The 24,951-nt window shown below is 47.7% G+C and overlaps 1 protein-coding gene across 1 annotated transcript in view; it reads left to right on the top strand.

Moving 5' to 3' along the window:
- Positions 1–10,781, top strand: part of LOC127920089 (anoctamin-1-like) — a 71,284-nt gene extending 60,503 nt beyond the window's left edge. Inside the window, exon 8 of the mRNA XM_052503902.1 lies at positions 10,571–10,781. Coding sequence (XP_052359862.1) covers positions 10,571–10,673 — 103 coding nt within the window. The 3' untranslated portion in view covers positions 10,674–10,781. The remainder of the gene's footprint in view (positions 1–10,570) is intronic.
- The last annotated feature ends 14,170 nt before the right edge of the window (positions 10,782–24,951 follow it).

Below are 24,951 nucleotides of genomic sequence, written 5' to 3'. Positions count from 1 at the left end.
CTGCCCCTTACTACCCCCTTACTACCCCCATCTTCATGTCCCTCTGGGGTATGTATTAACGTTCTGTTACCCCTTACTGCCCCTTACTACCCCCATCTTCATGTCCTCTGGGGTATGTATTAACGTTCTGTTACCCCTTACTGCCCCTTACTACTGCCCCTTACTACCCTTACTACCCCCATCTTCATGTCCTCTGGGGTATGTATTAACGTTCTGTTACCCCTTACTACCCCTTACTACCCCCCATCTTCATGTCCTCTGGGGTATGTATTAACGTTCTGTTACCCCCTTACTGCCCCTTACTACCCCCATCTTCATGTCCTCTGGGGTATGTATTAACGTTCTGTTACCCCTTACTGCCCCTTACTACCCCTTACTACCCCCATCTTCATGTCCCTCTGGGGTATGTATTAACGTTCTGTTACCCCTTACTGCCCCTTACTGCCCCCTTACTACCCCTTACTACCCCCATCTTCATGTCCCTCTGGGGTATGTATTAACGTTCTGTTACCCCTTACTGCCCCTTACTACCCCCCCATCTTCATGTCCTCTGGGGTATGTATTAACCTGTTACCCCTTACTGCCCCTTACTACCCCCCATCTTCATGTCCCTCTGGGGTATGTATTAACGTTCTGTTACTGCCCCTTACTACCCCCATCTTCATGTCCCTCTGGGGTATGTATTAACGTTCTGTTACCCCTTACTGCCCCTTACTGCCCCTTACTACCCCTTACTACCCCCATCTTCATGTCCCTCTGGGGTATGTATTAACGTTCTGTTACCCCTTACTGCCCCTTACTACCCCTACTACCCCCATCTTCATGTCCCTCTGGGGTATGTATTAACGTTCTGTTACCCCTACTGCCCCTTACTGCCCCTTACTACCCCTTACTACCCCCATCTTCATGTCCTCTGGGGTATGTATTAACGTTCTGTTACCCCTTACTGCCCCTTACTACCCCCATCTTCATGTCCTCTGGGGTATGTATTAACGTTCTGTTACCCCTTACTGCCCCTTACTACCCCTTACTTACTACCCCCATCTTCATGTCCCTCTGGGGTATGTATTAACGTTCTGTTACCCCTTACTGCCCCTTACTACCCCCCCATCTTCATGTCCCTCTGGGGTATGTATTAACGTTCTGTTACCCCTTACTACCCCTTACTACCCCCATCTTCATGTCCCTCTGGGGTATGTATTAACGTTCTGTTACCCCTTACTGCCCCCCCTTACTTACTACTACCCCCATCTTCATGTCCCTCTGGGGTATGTATTAACGTTCTGTTACCCCTTACTACCCCTTACTACCCCTTACTACCCCCATCTTCATGTCCCTCTGGGGTATGTATTAACGTTCTGTTACCCCTTACTGCCCCTTACTACCCCCATCTTCATGTCCCTCTGGGGTATGTATTAACGTTCTGTTACCCCTTACTACCCCTTACTACCCCTTACTACCCCTTACTACCCCTTACTACCCCTTACTACCCCCATCTTCATGTCCCTCTGGGGTATGTATTAACGTTCTGTTACCCCTTACTACCCCTTACTACCCCTTACTACCCCCATCTTCATGTCCCTCTGGGGTATGTATTAACGTTCTGTTACCCCTTACTGCCCCTTACTACCCCTTACTACCCCCATCTTCATGTCCCTCTGGGGTATGTATTAACGTTCTGTTACCCCTTACTGCCCCTTACTACCCCTTACTACCCCCTACCCCCATCTTCATGTCCCTCTGGGGTATGTATTAACGTTCTGTTACCCCTTACTGCCCCTTACTACCCCTTACTACCCCCATCTTCATGTCCCTCTGGGGTATGTATTAACGTTCTGTTACCCCTTACTGCCCCTTACTACCCCCATCTTCATGTCCCTCTGGGGTATGTATTAACGTTCTGTTACCCCTTACTACCCCTTACTACCCCTTACTACCCCATCTTCATGTCCCTCTGGGGTATGTATTAACGTTCTGTTACCCTTACTGCCCCTTACCCCTTACTGCCCCTTACTACCCCCCATCTTCATGTCCCTCTGGGGTATGTATTAACGTTCTGTTACCCCTTACTACCCCTTACTACTACCCTTACTACCCCCATCTTCATGTCCTCTGGGGTATGTATTAACGTTCTGTTACCCCTTACTACCCCTTACTACCCCTTACTACCCCTTACTACCCCCATCTTCATGTCCCTCTGGGGTATGTATTAACGTTCTGTTACCCCTTACTGCCCCTTACTACCCCCATCTTCATGTCCCTCTGGGGTATGTATTAACGTTCTGTTACCCTTACTACCCTTACTACCCCCATCTTCATGTCCTCTGGGGTATGTATTAACGTTCTGTTACCCCTTACTGCCCCTTACTGCCCCTTTACTACTACCCCCATCTTCATGTCCCTCTGTGGTATGTATTAACGTTCTGTTACCCCTTACTACCCCTTACTACCCCCATCTTCATGTCCCTCTGGGGTATGTATTAACGTTCTGTTACCCTTACTACCCCTTACTACCCCTTACTACCCCCATCTTCATGTCCCTCTGGGGTATGTATTAACGTTCTGTTACCCCTTACTACCCCTTACTACCCCTTACTACCCCTTACTACCCCCATCTTCATGTCCCTCTGGGGTATGTATTAACGTTCTGTTACCCCTTACTGCCCCTTACTACCCCTTACTACCCCCATCTTCATGTCCCTCTGGGGTATGTATTAACGTTCTGTTACCCCTTACTACCCCCATCTTCATGTCCTCTGGGGTATGTATTAACGTTCTGTTACCCCTTACTGCCCCTTACTGCCCCTATTACTTCTTCATGTCCCTCTGGGGTATGTATTAACGTTCTGTTACCCCTTACTACCCCTTACTGCCCCTTACTACCCCTTACTACCCCCATCTTCATGTCCCTCTGGGGTATGTATTAACGTTCTGTTACCCCTTACTACCCCTTACTACCCCTTACTACCCCCATCTTCATGTCCTCTGGGGTATGTATTAACGTTCTGTTACCCCTTACTACCCCTTACTGCCCCTTACTACCCTTACTATCCCCATCTTCATGTCCTCTGGGGTATGTATTAACGTTCTGTTACCCCTTACTGCCCCTTACTACCCCCATCTTCATGTCCTCTGGGGTATGTATTAACCTGTTACCCTTACTGCCCCTTACTACCCCCATCTTCATGTCCTCTGGGGTATGTATTAACGTTCTGTTACCCCTTACTACCCCTTACTACCCCTTTACTACCCCCCATCTTCATGTCCCTCTGGGGTATGTATTAACGTTCTGTTACCCTGCCCCTTACTGCCCCTTACTACCCCCATCTTCATGTCCCTCTGGGGTATGTATTAACGTTCTGTTACCCCTTACTGCCCCTTACTACCCCTTACTACCCCCATCTTCATGTCCCTCTGGGGTATGTATTAACGTTCTGTTACCCCTTACTACCCCTTACTACCCCCCCCCATCTTCATGTCCCTCTGGGGTATGTATTAACGTTCTGTTACCCCTTACTGCCCCTTACTACCCCTTACTACCCCCATCTTCATGTCCCTCTGGGGTATGTATTAACGTTCTGTTACCCCTTACTACCCCTTACTGCCCCTTACTACCCCCATCTTCATGTCCCTCTGGGGTATGTATTAACGTTCTGTTACCCCTTTACTACCCCTTACTACCCCTTACTACCCCTTACTACCCCCATCTTCATGTCCCTCTGGGGTATGTATTAACGTTCTGTTACCCCTTACTGCCCCTTACTTACCCCCTACCCCCATCTTCATGTCCTCTGGGGTATGTATTAACGTTCTGTTACCCCTTACTACCCCTTACTACCCCCATCTTCATGTCCTCTGGGGTATGTATTAACGTTCTGTTACCCCTTACTGCCCCTTACTACCCCTACTACCCCCCCATCTTCATGTCCTCTGGGGTATGTATTAACGTTCTGTTACCCCTTACTGCCCCTTACTACCCCCATCTTCATGTCCTCTGGGGTATGTATTAACGTTCTGTTACCCCTTACTGCCCCTTACTACCCCTTACTACCCCCATCTTCATGTCCCTCTGGGGTATGTATTAACGTTCTGTTACCCCTTACTACCCCTACTACCCCCCCATCTTCATGTCCCTCTGGGGTATGTATTAACGTTCTGTTACCCCTTACTGCCCCTTACTACCCCTTACTACCCTTACTACCCCCATCTTCATGTCCTCTGGGGTATGTATTAACGTTCTGTTACCCCTTACTACCCCTTACTGCCCCTTACTACAACCCTTACTACCCCCATCTTCATGTCCTCTGGGGTATGTATTAACGTTCTGTTACCCCTTACTACCCCTTACTACCCCCATCTTCATGTCCCTCTGGGGTATGTATTAACGTTCTGTTACCCCTTACTGTTACTACCCTTACTGCCCCTTACTACCCTTACTACCCTTACTACCCCCATCTTCATGTCCTCTGGGGTATGTATTAACGTTCTGTTACCCCTTACTACCCCTTACTACCCCTTACTATCCCCATCTTCATGTCCCTCTGGGGTATGTATTAACGTTCTGTTACCCTTACTACCCTTACTGCCCCTTACTACCCTTACTACCCCCATCTTCATGTCCTCTGGGGTATGTATTAACGTTCTGTTACCCCTTACTGCCCCTTACTACCCCTTACTACCCCCATCTTCATGTCCTCTGGGGTATGTATTAACGTTCTGTTACCCCTTACTGCCCCTTACTACCCCTTACTACCCCCATCTTCATGTCCCTCTGGGGTATGTATTAACGTTCTGTTACCCCCACTACCCCTTACTGCCCCTTACTATCCCCATCTTCATGTCCCTCTGGGGTATGTATTAACGTTCTGTTACCCCTTACTACCCCCTTACTACCCCCATCTTCATGTCCCTCTGGGGTATGTATTAACGCCTGTTACCCCTTACTACCCCTTACTAACCCCCATCTTCATGTCCCTCTGGGGTATGTATTAACGTTCTGTTACCCCTTACTACCCCTTACTACCCCCATCTTCATGTCCCTCTGGGGTATGTATTAACGTTCTGTTACCCCTTACTGCCCCTTACTACCCCTTACTACCCCCATCTTCATGTCCCTCTGGGGTATGTATTAACGTTCTGTTACCCCTTACTACCCCTTACTACCCCCATCTTCATGTCCCTCTGGGGTATGTATTAACGTTCTGTTACCCCTTACTGCCCCTTACTACCCCTTACTACCCCCATCTTCATGTCCCTCTGGGGTATGTATTAACGTTCTGTTACCCCTTACTACCCCTTACTACCCCTTACTACTACCCCCTTACTACCTTTACTATCTTCATGTCCCTCTGGGGTATGTATTAACGTTCTGTTACCCCTTACTACCCCTTACTGCCCCTTACTACCCCATCTTCATGTCCCTCTGGGGTATGTATTAACGTTCTGTTACCCCTTACTACCCCTTACTGCCCCTTACTACCCCCATCTTCATGTCCTCTGGGGTATGTATTAACCCCTCTGTTACCCCTTACTGCCCCTTACTACCCCCTTACTACCCCTTACTATCCCCATCTTCATGTCCTCTGGGGTATGTATTAACGTTCTGTTACCCTTACTGCCCCTTACTGCCCCTTACTACTTACCCCCCATCTTCATGTCCCTCTGGGGTATGTATTAACGTTCTGTTACCCCTTACTGCCCCTTACTACCCCCATCTTCATGTCCCTCTGGGGTATGTATTAACGTTCTGTTACCCCTTACTACCCCTTACTGCCCCTTACTACCCCCATCTTCATGTCCCTCTGGGGTATGTATTAACGTTCTGTTACCCCTTACTGCCCCTTACTACCCCTTACTACCCCCATCTTCATGTCCCTCTGGGGTATGTATTAACGTTCTGTTACCCCTTACTGCCCCTTACTACCCCTTACTACCCCTTACTACCCCTTACTACCCCTTACTGCCCCTTACTACCCCTTACTACCCCCATCTTCATGTCCCTCTGGGGTATGTATTAACATTCTGTTACCCCTTACTACCCCTTACTACCCCCATCTTCATGTCCCTCTGGGGTATGTATTAACGTTCTGTTACCCCTTACTGCCCCTTACTACCCCTTACTACCCCCATCTTCATGTCCCTCTGGGGTATGTATTAACGTTCTGTGACCCCTTACTACCCCTTACTGCCCCTTACTACCCCCCCCATCTTCATGTCCTCTGGGGTATGTATTAACGTTCTGTTACCCCTTACTGCCCCTTACTACCCCCATCTTCATGTCCCTCTGGGGTATGTATTAACGCCCTGTTACCCCTTACTACCCCCTTACTACCCCCATCTTCATGTCCCTCTGGGGTATGTATTAACGTTCTGTTACCCCTTACTGCCCCTTACTACCCCCATCTTCATGTCCCTCTGGGGTATGTATTAACGTTCTGTTACCCCTTACTGCCCCTTACTACCCCTTACTACCCCCATCTTCATGTCCTCTGGGGTATGTATTAACGTTCTGTTACCCCTTACTACCCCTTACTACCCCTACCCCCATCTTCATGTCCCTCTGGGGTATGTATTAACGTTCTGTTACCCCTTACTGCCCCTTTCTGCCCCTACCCCTTACTACCCCTTACTACCCCCATCTTCATGTCCCTCTGGGGTATGTATTAACGTTCTGTTACCCCTTACTGCCCCTTACTGCCCCTTACTACCCCCATCTTCATGTCCCTCTGGGGTATGTATTAACGTTCTGTTACCCTTACTACCCCTATACCCTTACTACCCCCTACCCCCATCTTCATGTCCTCTGGGGTATGTATTAACGTTCTGTTACCCCTTACTGCCCCTTACTGCCCCTTACTACCCCCATCTTCATGTCCTCTGGGGTATGTATTAACGTTCTGTTACCCTTACTTACCCCCTTACTACCCCCATCTTCATGTCCCTCTGGGGTATGTATTAACGTTCTGTTACCCCTTACTGCCCCTTACTACCCCACTACTACCCCATCTTCATGTCCTCTGGGGTATGTATTAACGTTCTGTTACCCCTTACACCCCTTACTACCCCCATCTTCATGTCCTCTGGGGTATGTATTAACAGTTCTGTTACCCCTTACTAACCCTTACTACCCCCATCTTCATGTCCTCTGGGGTATGTTTAACGCCTGTTACCCTTACTGCCCCTTACTACCCCTTACTACCCCTTACTACCCCCATCTTCATGTCCCTCTGGGGTATGTATTAACGTTCTGTTGCCCCTTACTCACCCCTTACTACCCCTTACTACCCTTACTGCCAGCCAGCTTCATGTCCCTCTGGGGTATGTATTAACGTTCTGTTACCCCTTACTGCCCCTTACTCCACCCCCATCTTCATGTCCCTCTGGGGTATGTATTAACGTTCTGTTACCCCTTACCCCCTTACTATTACTGCCCCCACTACCCCTAGCCAGCCCCCATCTTCATGTCCTCTGGGGTATGTATTAAGCGTTCAGTTAGCCCCCAGTACTACCCCTTACTACCCCCATCTTCATGTCCCTCTGGGGCCCGTATTAACGCCTGTTACCCAGCCCGTCACTATACTGCCCCTTACTACCCCCAGCCCCCATCTTCATGTCCCCTGGGGTATGTATTAACGTTCTGTTACCCCTTACCAGCCCCAGCCCGTCATCAGCTACCCCTTACTACCCCCCATCTTCATGTCCCTCTGGGGTAGTAGCCACGCCCTGTTACCCCTTACTGCCCCTTACTACCCCTTACTACCCCCATCTTCATGTCCCTCTGGGGTATGTAGCCCGTTCTGTTACCCCGTCATACACCCCTTACTATATCTTCATGTCCCTCTGGGGTATGTAGCCAGTTCTGTTACCCCTTACTACCCCTTACTATTACTACCCCCATCTTCATGTCCCTCTGGGGTATGTAGCGTTCTGTTACCCCTTACTATAACTACCCCCATCTTCATGTCCCGGGGTAGTATCATAATGTTCTGTTAGTCAGCCCTTACTGCCCCTTACTACCCCCTTCATGTCCCTCTGGGGTAGTAGCCAGTTCTGTTACCCCTTACTGCCCCTACAGCCCTATACTACCCCACACTAGCCCTTACTGCCCCTCACTACCCCGTACATATCTTCATGTCCCTCTGGGGCCCGTATTAGCGTTCTGTTAGCCCGTACTGCCCTTTGCTACCCCCATCTTCAGCCCTCTGGGGTAGCCCGTATTAGCCAGCCCGTTGCCCCTTACCAGCCCCTTACCAGCCCTTACTACCAGCCCGTCTTCATGCCCTCTGGGGTATGTAGCCCGTTCTGTTACCCCTTACCAGCCCTTACAGCCTATCCCCATCTTCATGTCCCTCTGGGGTATGTCATCAACCCGTTCCCGTTACCCTAGAGCTCAGCCCGTAGCTGCCCATTACTAGCCAGCTAGCCCGTCAGCCCCATCTTCAGCCCGTCTGGGGTATGTATTAAGCGTCTGTTAGCCCGCCACCCCTTACTAGCCCCAGCTTCCAGTCCCAGCTCTGGGGCCCGTAGGTAACCCGTTCTGTTAGCCCCTTCACTGCCCCTTAGCCAGCCCCCCATCTTCATGCCCTCATGGGGTAGTAGGAACGTTCAGTTAGCCCTTCACTGCCCCTCATAGCTACAGCCCGTACCAGCCCGTAGCTAGCCCCAGCCATCATGTCCTCTGGGGTATGTATTAAGCCCTGTTACCCCCCGTACCAGCCCCTCACCAGCCCATACCAGCCCCATCTTCATGTCCCTCAGGGCCTGTCAAGTTCTGTTAGCCCATTACTCAGCCCGTCAGCCAGCCCGAAGAGGAGGGACACCATCCCGTCATGCCCAGTCTCCAGCCCGTATGTATTAACGTTCTGTTAGCCCCTTACCACCCGTACCATACAGCCCGTCAGTCATGTCCTCTGGGGTATGTCATTAACCCGTCTGTTAGCCAGCCCGTAGCCAGTACAGCCAGCCCGTCATATAACCCCTCCACCAGCCCGTCAGCCAGCCCCATCTTCATGCCCGTCTGGCGTCAGTATTAAGCCCGTTCATCCAGCCCGTCATACAGCCATCCAGCCCGTCATACCCCCATCCCGTCCCTCTGGGGTCCAGCCCGTCTGTTACAGCCCTTCAGTCAGGAAGCCTCACCCATCTTCATGTCAGCCAGGTATGTCAGGAAGCCTGTTACACAGCCCGTATAACCCCAGCCCCTGTCACCAGCCCATGTCCTAGCCAGAGGTCACACCATTACATTACCAGCCCGTCATCAGCCCCTCAGTCTAGCCCCTCACCAGCCCATAGTCAGCCAGCCCGTCAGCCAGCCCGTATCAGTCAGCCAGTCAGCCAGCCCGTCAGCCAGCCCATCAGCCAGCCGTCACCAGCCCGTCAGCCAGCCCGGGCCAGCCCATATAACAGCCAGCCATCCAGCCAGCCCGTCAGCCAGCCCGTCAGTCCAGCCAGCACCAGCACATAGCCAGCCCGTCAGCCAGCCGGGTCAGCCAGCAGCAGCCAGCCCGTCAGCCAGCCCGTCAGCAGCCCGTTACATATAGCCCTCAGCCCGTCAGCCAGCTAGCCAGCCCGTCATCCAGCCAGCCCATCCAGCCAGCCCGTCATCCAGCCCGTCATCCAGCCCGTCATCCAGCCCGTCAGCCAGCCCGTCAGCCAGCCCATCACCAGCCCGTCATCCAGCCCGTCATCCAGCCCGTCATCCAGCCCGTCATCCAGCCCGTCAGCCAGCCCGTCATCCAGCCCGCCATCCAGCCCGCCATCCAGCCCGTCATCCAGCCCGTCATCCAGCCCGAGGAAGAGCCCGCCATCCAGCCAGTCAGCCAGCCCGTCAGCCCGTCCAGCCCCGTCAGCCAGCCCGTCATCCAGCCCGTCAGCTAGCCAGCCCGTCAGAGGAGCCCGTTACATCCAGCCAGCCCACAGGACAGCCCGAAGAGCCAGCCATCAGCCAGCCTGTCATCCAGCCAGCCCGTCATCCAGCCCGCCCAGCCATCCAGCCAGCCCGTCAGCCAGCCCCCGTCCAGCCAGCCCGTCATCCAGCCCGTCAGCCAGCCCGTCATCCAGCCCGTCAGCCAGCCCGTCATCCAGCCCGTCAGAGGAGCCCGTCAGTCCAGCCCGTCAGCCAGCCCGTCAGCCAGCCCGTCCAGCCAGCCCGGAAGCCAGCCCGTCATCCAGCCCAGCAGTCAGCCCGTCATCCCAGCCAGTCGCCCGTCATCCAGCCCGTCATCCAGCCCGTCAGCCAGCCCGTCAGCCAGCCCGTCAGCAGCCCGTCAGCCAGCCCGTCAGCCAGCCCGTCAGCCAGCCCGTCAGCCAGCCCGTCAGCCAGCCCATCAGCCAGCCCGTCCAGCCAGCCCGTCTGTGGGGGCCAGGTCTGCGTATTATTAGACACAGTAGGACCTCTGGGGGTGTAACCAGAGTGTAACCCCCCGCTGCTCTGCTAACACGGTCTCAGGTTTCCTCTGCTAGAGTTGGTTGACTCATATTCACATGGCTGTGATCATGTCTGTGTGTGTCTGTGATCATGTCTGTGTGTGTCTGTGATCATGTCTAAGTCTGTGTGTGTCTGTGTGTGTAGTTGCGACGTTCCTGGAGCACTGGAAGCGTCGTCAGATCAGTTTGAACCACAGCTGGGACCTCACAGGACTAGAGGAAGAGGAGGTAAACACCATTACATATAACACCCCACAGGACTAGAGGAAGAGGAGGTACACACCATTACATATAACACCCCACAGGACTAGAGGAAGAGGAGGAACACCATTACATATAACACCCCACAGGACTAGAGGAAGAGGAGGTAAACACCATTACATATAACACCCCACAGGACTAGAGGAAGAGGAGGTAAACACCATTACATATAACACCCCACAGGACTAGAGGAAGAGGAGGGACACCATTACATATAACACCCCACAGGACTAGAGGAAGAGGAGGGACACCATTACATATAACACCTCACAGGACTAGAGGAAGAGGAGGGACACCATTACATATAACACCCCACAGGACTAGAGGAAGAGGAGGGAAACACCATTACATATAACACCTCACAGGACTAGAGGAAGAGGAGGTACACCATTACATATAACACCTCACAGGACTAGAGGAAGAGGAGGGACACCATTACATATAACACCTCACAGGACTAGAGGAAGAGGAGGGACACCATTACATATAACACCTCACAGGACTAGAGGAAGAGGAGGGACACCATTACATATAACACCCCACAGGACTAGAGGAAGAGGAGGGACACCATTACATATAACACCCCACAGGACTAGAGGAAGAGGAGGGACACCATTACATATAACACCCCACAGGACTAGAGGAAGAGGAGGGACACCATTACATATAACACCCCACAGGACTAGAGGAAGAGGAGGGACACCATTACATATAACACCTCACAGGACTAGAGGAAGAGGAGGGACACCATTACATATAACACCCCACAGGACTAGAGGAAGAGGAGGGACACCATTACATATAACACCCCACAGGACTAGAGGAAGAGGAGGTACACCATTACATATAACACCCCACAGGACTAGAGGAAGAGGAGGGACACCATTACATATAACACCTCACAGGACTAGAGGAAGAGGAGGGACACCATTACATATAACACCCCACAGGACTAGAGGAAGAGGAGGAACACCATTACATATAACACCCCACAGGACTAGAGGAAGAGGAGGTACACCATTACATATAACACCTCACAGGACTAGAGGAAGAGGAGGGACACACCATTACATATAACACCTCACAGGACTAGAGGAAGAGGAGGTAAACACCATTACATATAACACCCCACAGGACTAGAGGAAGAGGAGGGACACCATTACATATAACACCTCACAGGACTAGAGGAAGAGGAGGGACACCATTACATATAACACCCCACAGGACTAGAGGAAGAGGAGGGACACCATTACATATAACACCCCACAGGACTAGAGGAAGAGGAGGTACACCATTACATATAACACCCCACAGGACTAGAGGAAGAGGAGGTACACCATTACATATAACACCCCACAGGACTAGAGGAAGAGGAGGGACACCATTACATATAACACCTCACAGGACTAGAGGAAGAGGAGGGACACCATTACATATAACACCTCACAGGACTAGAGGAAGAGGAGGGACACCATTACATATAACACCCCACAGGACTAGAGGAAGAGGAGGTACACCATTACATATAACACCCCACAGGACTAGAGGAAGAGGAGGGACACCATTACATATAACACCCACAGGACTAGAGGAAGAGGAGGGACACCATTACATATAACACCCACAGGACTAGAGGAAGAGGAGGGACACCATTACATATAACACCCCACAGGACTAGAGGAAGAGGAGGGACACCATTACATATAACACCCCACAGGACTAGAGGAAGAGGAGGGACACCATTACATATAACACCCCACAGGACTAGAGGAAGAGGAGGGGAGGTACACCATTACATATAACACCCCACAGGACTAGAGGAAGAGGAGGGACACCATTACATATAACACCCCACAGGACTAGAGGAAGAGGAGGTACACCATTACATATAACACCCCACAGGACTAGAGGAAGAGGAGGGACACCATTACATATAACACCCCACAGGACTAGAGGAAGAGGAGGTACACCATTACATATAACACCCCACAGGACTAGAGGAAGAGGAGGGACACCATTACATATAACACCCCACAGGACTAGAGGAAGAGGAGGTACACCATTACATATAACACCCCACAGGACTAGAGGAAGAGGAGGGACACCATTACATATAACACCCCACAGGACTAGAGGAAGAGGAGGGACACCATTACATATAACACCCCACAGGACTAGAGGAAGAGGAGGGACACCATTACATATAACACCCCACAGGACTAGAGGAAGAGGAGGTACACCATTACATATAACACCCCACAGGACTAGAGGAAGAGGAGGGACACCATTACATATAACACCCCACAGGACTAGAGGAAGAGGAGGGACACCATTACATATAACACCCCACAGGACTAGAGGAAGAGGAGGGACACACCATTACATATAACACCCCACAGGACTAGAGGAAGAGGAGGGACACCATTACATATAACACCTCACAGGACTAGAGGAAGAGGAGGGACACCATTACATATAACACCCCACAGGACTAGAGGAAGAGGAGGGACACCATTACATATAACACCCCACAGGACTAGAGGAAGAGGAGGGACACACCATTACATATAACACCTCACAGGACTAGAGGAAGAGGAGGGACACCATTACATATAACACCTCACAGGACTAGAGGAAGAGGAGGGACACCATTACATATAACACCCACAGGACTAGAGGAAGAGGAGGTACACCATTACATATAACACCCACAGGACTAGAGGAAGAGGAGGTACACCATTACATATAACACCCCACAGGACTAGAGGAAGAGGAGGGACACCATTACATATAACACCTCACAGGACTAGAGGAAGAGGAGGGACACCATTACATATAACACCCCACAGGACTAGAGGAAGAGGAGGTAAACACCATTACATATAACACCCCACAGGACTAGAGGAAGAGGAGGGACACCATTACATATAACACCTCACAGGACTAGAGGAAGAGGAGGGACACCATTACATATAACACCTCACAGGACTAGAGGAAGAGGAGGGACACCATTACATATAACACCTCACAGGACTAGAGGAAGAGGAGGGACACCATTACATATAACACCTCACAGGACTAGAGGAAGAGGAGGGACACCATTACATATAACACCCCACAGGACTAGAGGAAGAGGAGGTACACCATTACATATAACACCCCACAGGACTAGAGGAAGAGGAGGTAAACACCATTACATATAACACCCCACAGGACTAGAGGAAGAGGAGGTAAACACCATTACATATAACACCCCACAGGACTAGAGGAAGAGGAGGGACACCATTACATATAACACCCCACAGGACTAGAGGAAGAGGAGGGACACCATTACATATAACACCTACAGGACTAGAGGAAGAGGAGGGACACCCATTACATATAACACCCACAGGACTAGAGGAAGAGGAGGGACACCATTACATATAACACCCCACAGGACTAGAGGAAGAGGAGGTACACCATTACATATAACACCCCACAGGACTAGAGGAAGAGGAGGTACACCATTACATATAACACCCACAGGACTAGAGGAAGAGGAGGGACACCATTACATATAACACCCCACAGGACTAGAGGAAGAGGAGGTACACCATTACATATAACACCTCACAGGACTAGAGGAAGAGGAGGGACACCATTACATATAACACCCCACAGGACTAGAGGAAGAGGAGGTACACCATTACATATAACACCCCACAGGACTAGAGGAAGAGGGACACCATTACATATAACACCTCACAGGACTAGAGGAAGAGGAGGGACACCATTACATATAACACCCCACAGGACTAGAGGAAGAGGAGGTACACCATTACATATAACACCTCACAGGACTAGAGGAAGAGGAGGTACACCATTACATATAACACCCCACAGGACTAGAGGAAGAGGAGGTACACCATTACATATAACACCCCACAGGACTAGAGGAAGAGGAGGGACACCATTACATATAACACCCCACAGGACTAGAGGAAGAGGAGGGACACCATTACATATAACACCCACAGGACTAGAGGAAGAGGAGGTACACCATTACATATAACACCCCACAGGACTAGAGGAAGAGGAGGTACACCATTACATATAACACCTCACAGGACTAGAGGAAGAGGAGGGACACCATTACATATAACACCCCACAGGACTAGAGGAAGAGGAGGAACACCATTACATATAACACCCCACAGGACTAGAGGAAGAGGAGGTACACCATTACATATAACACCCCACAGGACTAGAGGAAGAGGAGGTACACCATTACATATAACACCCCACAGGACTAGAGGAAGAGGAGGGACACCATTACATATAACACCCCACAGGACTAGAGGAAGAGGAGGTACACCATTACATATAACACCCCACAGGACTAGAGGAAGAGGAGGTACACCATTACATATAACACCCCACAGGACTAGAGGAAGAGGAGGTACACCATTACATATAACACCCCACAGGACTAGAGGAAGAGGAGGTACACCATTACATATAACACCCCACAGGACTAGAGGAAGAGGAGGGACACCATTACATATAACACCCCACAGGACTAGAGGAAGAGGAGGGACACCATTACATATAACACCCCACAGGACTAGAGGAAGAGGAGGTACACCATTACATATAACACCCCACAGGACTAGAGGAAGAGGAGGTACACCATTACATATAACACCCCACAGGACTAGAGGAAGAGGAGGTACACACCATTACATATAACACCCCACAGGACTAGAGGAAGAGGAGGGACACCATTACATATAACACCCCACAGGACTAGAGGAAGAGGAGGGACACCATTACATATAACACCCCACAGGACTAGAGGAAGAGGAGGGACACCATTACATATAACACCCCACAGGACTAGAGGAAGAGGAGGGACACCATTACATATAACACCTCACAGGACTAGAGGAAGAGGAGGGACACCATTACATATAACACCCCACAGGACTAGAGGAAGAGGAGGTACACCATTACATATAACACCCCACAGGACTAGAGGAAGAGGAGGGACACCATTACATATAACACCCCACAGGACTAGAGGAAGAGGAGGGACACACCATTACATATAACACCCCACAGGACTAGAGGAAGAGGAGGTACACCATTACATATAACACCCCACAGGACTAGAGGAAGAGGAGGTACACCATTACATATAACACCCCACAGGACTAGAGGAAGAGGGACACCATTACATATAACACCTCACAGGACTAGAGGAAGAGGAGGGACACCATTACATATAACACCCCACAGGACTAGAGGAAGAGGAGGTACACCATTACATATAACACCCCACAGGACTAGAGGAAGAGGAGGTAAACACCATTACATATAACACCCCACAGGACTAGAGGAAGAGGAGGGACACCATTACATATAACACCCCACAGGACTAGAGGAAGAGGAGGGACACCATTACATATAACACCCCACAGGACTAGAGGAAGAGGAGGTACACCATTACATATAACACCTCACAGGACTAGAGGAAGAGGAGGGACACCATTACATATAACACCCCACAGGACTAGAGGAAGAGGAGGTACACCATTACATATAACACCCCACAGGACTAGAGGAAGAGGAGGTACACCATTACATATAACACCCCACAGGACTAGAGGAAGAGGAGGGACACCATTACATATAACACCCCACAGGACTAGAGGAAGAGGAGGGACACCATTACATATAACACCCCACAGGACTAGAGGAAGAGGAGGGACACCATTACATATAACACCCCACAGGACTAGAGGAAGAGGAGGGACACCATTACATATAACACCTCACAGGACTAGAGGAAGAGGGAGGGAAGACACCATTACATATAACACCCACAGGACTAGAGGAAGAGGAGGGACACCATTACATATAACACCCCACAGGACTAGAGGAAGAGGAGGGACACCATTACATATAACACCTCACAGGACTAGAGGAAGAGGAGGGACACCATTACATATAACACCCCACAGGACTAGAGGAAGAGGAGGGACACCATTACATATAACACCCCACAGGACTAGAGGAAGAGGAGGTAGGACTACACCATTACATATAACACCCCACAGGACTAGAGGAAGAGGAGGTACACCATTACATATAACACCCCACAGGACTAGAGGAAGAGGAGGGACACCATTACATATAACACCCCACAGGACTAGAGGAAGAGGAGGGACACCATTACATATAACACCCCACAGGACTAGAGGAAGAGGAGGGACACCATTACATATAACACCCCACAGGACTAGAGGAAGAGGAGGGACACCATTACATATAACACCCCACAGGACTAGAGGAAGAGGAGGTACACCATTACATATAACACCCCACAGGACTAGAGGAAGAGGAGGTACACCATTACATATAACACCCCACAGGACTAGAGGAAGAGGAGGTACACCATTACATATAACACCCCACAGGACTAGAGGAAGAGGAGGGACACCATTACATATAACACCCCACAGGACTAGAGGAAGAGGAGGTAAACACCATTACATATAACACCCCACAGGACTAGAGGAAGAGGAGGTACACCATTACATATAACACCCCACAGGACTAGAGGAAGAGGAGGGACACCATTACATATAACACCCCACAGGACTAGAGGAAGAGGAGGTACACCATTACATATAACACCTCACAGGACTAGAGGAAGAGGAGGGACACCATTACATATAACACCCCACAGGACTAGAGGAAGAGGAGGTACACCATTACATATAACACCCCACAGGACTAGAGGAAGAGGAGGGACACCATTACATATAACACCCCACAGGACTAGAGGAAGAGGAGGGACACCATTACATATAACACCCCACAGGACTAGAGGAAGAGGAGGGACACCATTACATATAACACCCCACAGGACTAGAGGAAGAGGAGGGACACCATTACATATAACACCCCACAGGACTAGAGGAAGAGGAGGGACACCATTACATATAACACCTCACAGGACTAGAGGAAGAGGAGGGACACCATTACATATAACACCCCACAGGACTAGAGGAAGAGGAGGGACACCATTACATATAACACCCCACAGGACTAGAGGAAGAGGAGGGACACCATTACATATAACACCTCACAGGACTAGAGGAAGAGGAGGGACACCATTACATATAACACCCCACAGGACTAGAGGAAGAGGAGGGACACCATTACATATAACACCCCACAGGACTAGAGGAAGAGGAGGGACACCATTACATATAACACCCCACAGGACTAGAGGAAGAGGAGGGACACCATTACATATAACACCCCACAGGACTAGAGGAAGAGGAGGGACACCATTACATATAACACCCCACAGGACTAGAGGAAGAGGAGGGACACCATTACATATAACACCCCACAGGACTAGAGGAAGAGGAGGGACACCATTACATATAACACCCCACAGGACTAGAGGAAGAGGAGGGACACCATTACATATAACACCCCACAGGACTAGAGGAAGAGGAGGGACACCATTACATATAACACCCACAGGACTAGAGGAAGAGGAGGGACACCATTACATATAACACCCCACAGGACTAGAGGAAGAGGAGGGACACCATTACATATAACACCCCACAGGACTAGAGGAAGAGGAGGTACACCATTACATATAACACCTCACAGGACTAGAGGAAGAGGAGGGACACCATTACATATAACACCCCACAGGACTAGAGGAAGAGGAGGGACACCATTACATATAACACCCCACAGGACTAGAGGAAGAGGAGGTAAACACCATTACATATAACACCTCACAGGACTAGAGGAAGAGGAGGGACACCATTACATATAACACCCCACAGGACTAGAGGAAGAGGAGGGACACCATTACATATAACACCCCACAGGACTAGAGGAAGAGGAGGGACACCATTACATATAACACCCCACAGGACTAGAGGAAGAGGAGGGACACCATTACATATAACACCTCACAGGACTAGAGGAAGAGGAGGTACACCATTACATATAACACCCCACAGGACTAGAGGAAGAGGAGGGACACCATTACATATAACACCCCACAGGACTAGAGGAAGAGGAGGGACACCATTACATATAACACCTCACAGGACTAGAGGAAGAGGAGGTACACCATTACATATAACACCCCACAGGACTAGAGGAAGAGGAGGGACACCATTACATATAACACCCCACAGGACTAGAGGAAGAGGAGGTACACCATTACATATAACACCCCACAGGACTAGAGGGGAGGTACACCATTACATATAACACCACACAGGACTAGAGGAAGGGAGGTACACCATTACATATAACACCCCACAGGACTAGAGGGAGGAGGTACACCATTACATATAACACCCTCCACAGGACTAGAGGAAGAGGAGGGACACCATTACATATAACACCCCAGGACTAGAGGAAGGTCAGGTCAGGTTACTATACTCCACTCCTTAATGGTCAGGTTACTATACTCCACTCCTTAATGGTTACTATACTCCACTCCTTAATGGTTACTATACTACACTCCTTAATGGTTACTATACTCCACTCCTTAATGGTTACTATACTCCACTCCTTAATGGTTACTATACTCCACTCCTTAATGGTTACTATACTCCACTCCTTAATGGTTACTATACTCCACCCTTAATGGTTACTATACTTAATGGTTACTATACTCCACTCCTTAATGGTTACTATACTCCACTCCTTAATGGTTACTATACTATACTCCACTCCTTAATGGTTACTATACTCCACTCCTTAATGGTTTACTATACTCCACTCCTTAATGGTTACTATACTCCACTCCTTAATGGTTACTATACTCCACTCCTTAATGGTTACTATACTCCACTCCTTAATGGTTACTATACTCCACTCCTTAATGGTTACTATACTCCACTCCTTAATGGTTACTATACTCCACTCCTTAATGGTTACTATACTCCACTCCTTAATGGTTACTATACTCCACCCCTTAATGGTCACTATACTATTCCACTCCTTAATGGTTACTATACTCCACTCCTTAATGGTTACTATACTCCACTCCTTAATGGTTACTATACTCCACTCCTTAATGGTTACTATACTCCACTCCTTAATGGTTACTATACTCCACTCCTTAATGGTTACTATACTCCACTCCTTAATGGTTACTATACTCCACTCCTTAATGGTTACTATATACTCCACTCCTTAATGGTTACTATACTCCACTCCTTAATGGTTACTATACTCCACTCCTTAATGGTTACTATACTCACTCCTTAATGGTTACTATACTCCACTCCTTAATGGTTACTATACTCCACTCCTTAATGGTTACTATACTCCACTCCTTAATGGTTACTATACTCCACTCCTTAATGGTTACTATACTCCACTCCTTAATGGTTTACTATACTCCACTTAATGGTTACTATACTCCACCCTTAATGGTTACTATACTCCACTCCTTAATGGTTACTATACTCCACTCCTTAATGGTCTATGGTTACTATACTCCACACCTTAATGGTTACTATACTCCACTCCTTAATGGTCAGGTTACTATACTCCACTCCTTAATGGTTACTATACTCCACTCCTTAATGGTTACTATACTCCACTCCTTAATGGTTACTATACTCCACTCCTTAATGGTTACTATACTCCACTCCTTAATGGTTACTATACTCCACTCCTTAATGGTTACTATACTCCACTCCTTAATGGTTACTATACTCCACTCCTTAATGGTTACTATACTCCACTCCTTAATGGTTACTATACTCCACTCCTTAATGGTTACTATACTCCACTCCTTAATGGTTACTATACTCCACTCCTTAATGGTCAGGTTACTATACTCCACCCCTTAATGGTTACTATACTCCACTCCTTAATGGTTACTATACTCCACTCCTTAATGGTTACTATACTCCACTCCTTAATGGTTACTATACTCCACTCCTTAATGGTTACTATACTCCACTCCTTAATGGTTACTATACTCCACTCCTTAATGGTCAGGTTACTATACTCCACTCCTTAATGGTTACTATACTCCACTCCTTAATGGTCAGGTTACTATACTCCACTCCTTAATGGTTACTATACTCCACTCCTTAATGGTTACTATACTCCACTCCTTAATGGTTACTATACTCCACTCCTTAATGGTTACTATACTCCACTCCTTAATGGTTACTATACTCCACTCCTTAATGGTTACTATACTCCACTCCTTAATGGTTACTATACTCCACTCCTTAATGGTTACTATACTCCACTCCTTAATGGTTACTATACTCCACTCCTTAATGGTTACTATACTCCACTCCTTAATGGTTACTATACTCCACTCCTTAATGGTTACTATACTCCACTCCTTAATGGTTACTATACTCCACTCCTTAATGGTTACTATACTCCACTCCTTAATGGTTACTATACTCCACTCCTTAATGGTTACTATACTCCACTTAATGGTTACTATACTTAATGGTTACTATACTCCACTCCTTAATGGTTACTATACTCCACTCCTTAATGGTTACTATACTCCACTCCTTAATGGTTACTATACTCCACTCCTTAATGGTTACTATACTCCACTCCTTAATGGTTACTATACTCCACTCCTTAATGGTTACTATACTCCACTCCTTAATGGTCAGGTTACTATACTCCACTCCTTAATGGTTACTATACTCCACTCCTTAATGGTTACTATACTCCACTCCTTAATGGTTACTATACTCCACTCCTTAATGGTTACTATACTCCACTCCTTAATGGTTACTATACTCCACTCCTTAATGGTTACTATACTTAATGGTTACTATACTCCACCCTTAATGGTCACTATACCCTTAATGGTTACTATACTCCACTCCTTAATGGTCAGGTTACTATACTCCACACCTTAATGGTTACTATAACCCCTGGTTACTATACTCCACTCCTTAATGGTTACTATACTACACTCCTTAATGGTTACTATACTCCACTCCTTAATGGTTACTATACTACACTCCTTAATGGTTACTATACTACAATGGTTACTATACTCCACTTTAATGGTTACTATACTCCACTCCTTAATGGTTACTATACTCCACTATACCTTAATGGTCTAGGTTACTATACTCCACTCCTTAATGGTTACTATACTCCACTCCTTAATGGTTACTATACTCCACTCCTTAATGGTTACTATACTCCACTCCTTAATGGTTACTATACTCCACTCCTTAATGGTCATGTTACTATACTCCACTCCTTAATGGTTACTATACTCCACTCCTTAATGGTTACTATACTACACTCCTTAATGGTCACTATACTCCACTCCTTAATGGTTACTATACTCCACTCCTTAATGGTTACTATACTCCACTCCTTAATGGTTACATAATGGTATACTCCACCCCTTAATGGTTACTATACCCCTCCACTCCTTAATGGTTACTATACTCCACTCCTTAATGGTCAGGTTACTATACTCCACTCCTTAATGGTTACTTACTATAATGGTTACTCCACTCCCTTAATGGTTACTATACTACACTCCTTAATGGTTACTATACTAATGGTTACTATACTCCACCCTTAATGGTTACTATACTATACACTCCTTAATGGTTACTATACTCCACTCCTTAATGGTTACTATACTACTTAATGGTTACTATACTCCTTAATGGTTACTATACTACACTCCTTAATGGTTACTATACTCCACTCCTTAATGGTTACTATACTCCACTCCTTAATGGTTACTATACTCCACTCCTTAATGGTCTGGTTACTATACTCCACTCCTTAATGGTCAGGTTACTATACTCCACTCCTTAATGGTTACTATACTCCACTCCTTAATGGTTACTATACTCCACTCCTTAATGGTTACTATACTCCACCCCTTAATGGTTACTATACTCCACTTAATGGTTACTATACTCCACTCCTTAATGGTTACTATACTCCACTCTTTAATGGTTACTATACTCCACTCCTTAATGGTTACTATACTCCACCCTTAATGGTTACTATACTTACCCCTTAATGGTTACTATACTCCACTTAATGGTTACTATACTTAATGGTCTCCACTCCTTAATGGTTACTATACTCCACTCCTTAATGGTCAGGTTACTATACTCCACCCCTTAATGGTTACTATACTCCACTCCTTAATGGTTACTATACTCCACTCCTTAATGGTTACTATACTCCACTCCTTAATGGTTACTATACTCCACTCCTTAATGGTTACTATACTCCACTCCTTAATGGTTACTATACTCCACTCCTTAATGGTCAGGTTACTATACTCCACCCCTTAATGGTTACTATACTCCACTCCTTAATGGTTACTATACTCCACTCCTTAATGGTTACTATACTCCACTCCTTAATGGTTACTATACTCCACTCCTTAATGGTTACTATACTCCACTCCTTAATGGTTACTATACTCCACTCCTTAATGGTTACTATACTCCACTCCTTAATGGTTACTATACTCCACTCCTTAATGGTTACTATACTCCACTCCTTAATGGTTACTATACTCCACTCCTTAATGGTTACTATACTCCACTCCTTAATGGTTACTACTATGGTTACTATACTCCACTCCTTAATGGTTACTATACTCCACTCCTTAATGGTTACTATACTCCACTCCTTAATGGTTACTATACTCCACTCCTTAATGGTTACTATACTATAACTTCACTCCTTAATGGTTACTATACTCCACCCCTTAATGGTTACTATACTCCACTCCTTAATGGTTACTATACTCCACTCCTTAATGGTCAGGTTACTATACTCCACTCCTTAATGGTTACTATACTCCACTCCTTAATGGTTACTATACTCCACCCCTTAATGGTTACTATACTCCACCTTAATGGTTACTATACTCCACTCCTTAATGGTTACTATACTCCACTCCTTAATGGTTACTATACTCCACTCCTTAATGGTTACTATACTCCACTCCTTAATGGTCAGGTTACTATACTCACCCCTTAATGGTTACTATACTCCACTCCTTAATGGTTACTATACTCCACTCCTTAATGTTACTACTACACTCCTTAATGGTTACTATACTCACTCCTTAATGGTTACTATACTCCACTCCTTAATGGTTACTATACTCCACTCCTTAATGGTTACTATACTCCACTCCTTAATGGTTACTATACTCCACCCCTTAATGGTTACTATACTCCACTCCTTAATGGTCAGTTACTATACTCCACTCCTTAATGGTTACTATACTCCACTCCTTAATGGTTACTATACTACACTCCTTAATGGTTACTATACTCCACTCCTTAATGGTTACTATACTCCTATACTCCACCCCTTAATGGTTACTATACTCCACTCCTTAATGGTTACTATACTACACTCTTAATGGTTACTATACTATACTCTTTAATGGTTACTATACTCCACACTTAATGGTTACTATAATGGTTACTACTAATACTAATGGTTACACCCCTTAATGGTTACTATACTACACTTTAATGGTTACTATACTCCTTAATGGTTACTATACTCCACTCCTTAATGGTCATGTTACAATACTCCACTCCAACTGACACCAGTTCAGGGTCCTCATCACTGACTGACCATCAGAACAAATGAACCGGTCTCTCTTCTCGCCAGACCACCCAAGGCCCAAGTATGAAACCGTCCTGCTCCAGAAGAGACAGATGATGAGGAACAAGGAGAAGAAGAACGAGAAAAGAAGAAGATACATGCTACTAGAAAGCCCAGGGGGACTGAGTAGAGATGGGGTGCTACGGGGACTGAGTAGAGATGGGGGGGGTGCTAGAAAGCCCAGGGGGACTGAGTAGAGATGGGGGTGCTACGGTATAGAAAGCCCAGGGGGACTGTGTTGGCTGGAGGAGATATGGGTTGAGGGTGGGACGTGTGTTGGCTGGAGGGATATGGGTTGGAGGGGTGGGAAGGCGTGTGTGCTGGCTGGAGGGATGGGAAAGGGAAGGCGGTGGTGCTGGGCTGGAGGATGGTTGGAGGGTGGAAGGCATGTGTGTTGGGCTGGAGGGACAGGTTGGAGGGTGGGAAGGCGTGTGTGTTGGCTGGAGGGATATGGCTGGAGGGTGGGAAGGCGGGTGTGCTGGCTGGAGTGGAGGTTATGGTTAGAGGGTGGGAAGGTGTGTGTTGGCTGGAGGGATAAGGGTTGGAGGGGTGGGAAGGTGTGTG

This window comes from Oncorhynchus keta, unplaced genomic scaffold (assembly GCF_023373465.1).
Source record: "Oncorhynchus keta strain PuntledgeMale-10-30-2019 unplaced genomic scaffold, Oket_V2 Un_contig_1830_pilon_pilon, whole genome shotgun sequence".
Classification (NCBI taxonomy): domain Eukaryota; kingdom Metazoa; phylum Chordata; class Actinopteri; order Salmoniformes; family Salmonidae; genus Oncorhynchus; species Oncorhynchus keta.
This window is presented reverse-complemented; position numbering and strand designations above follow the sequence as displayed.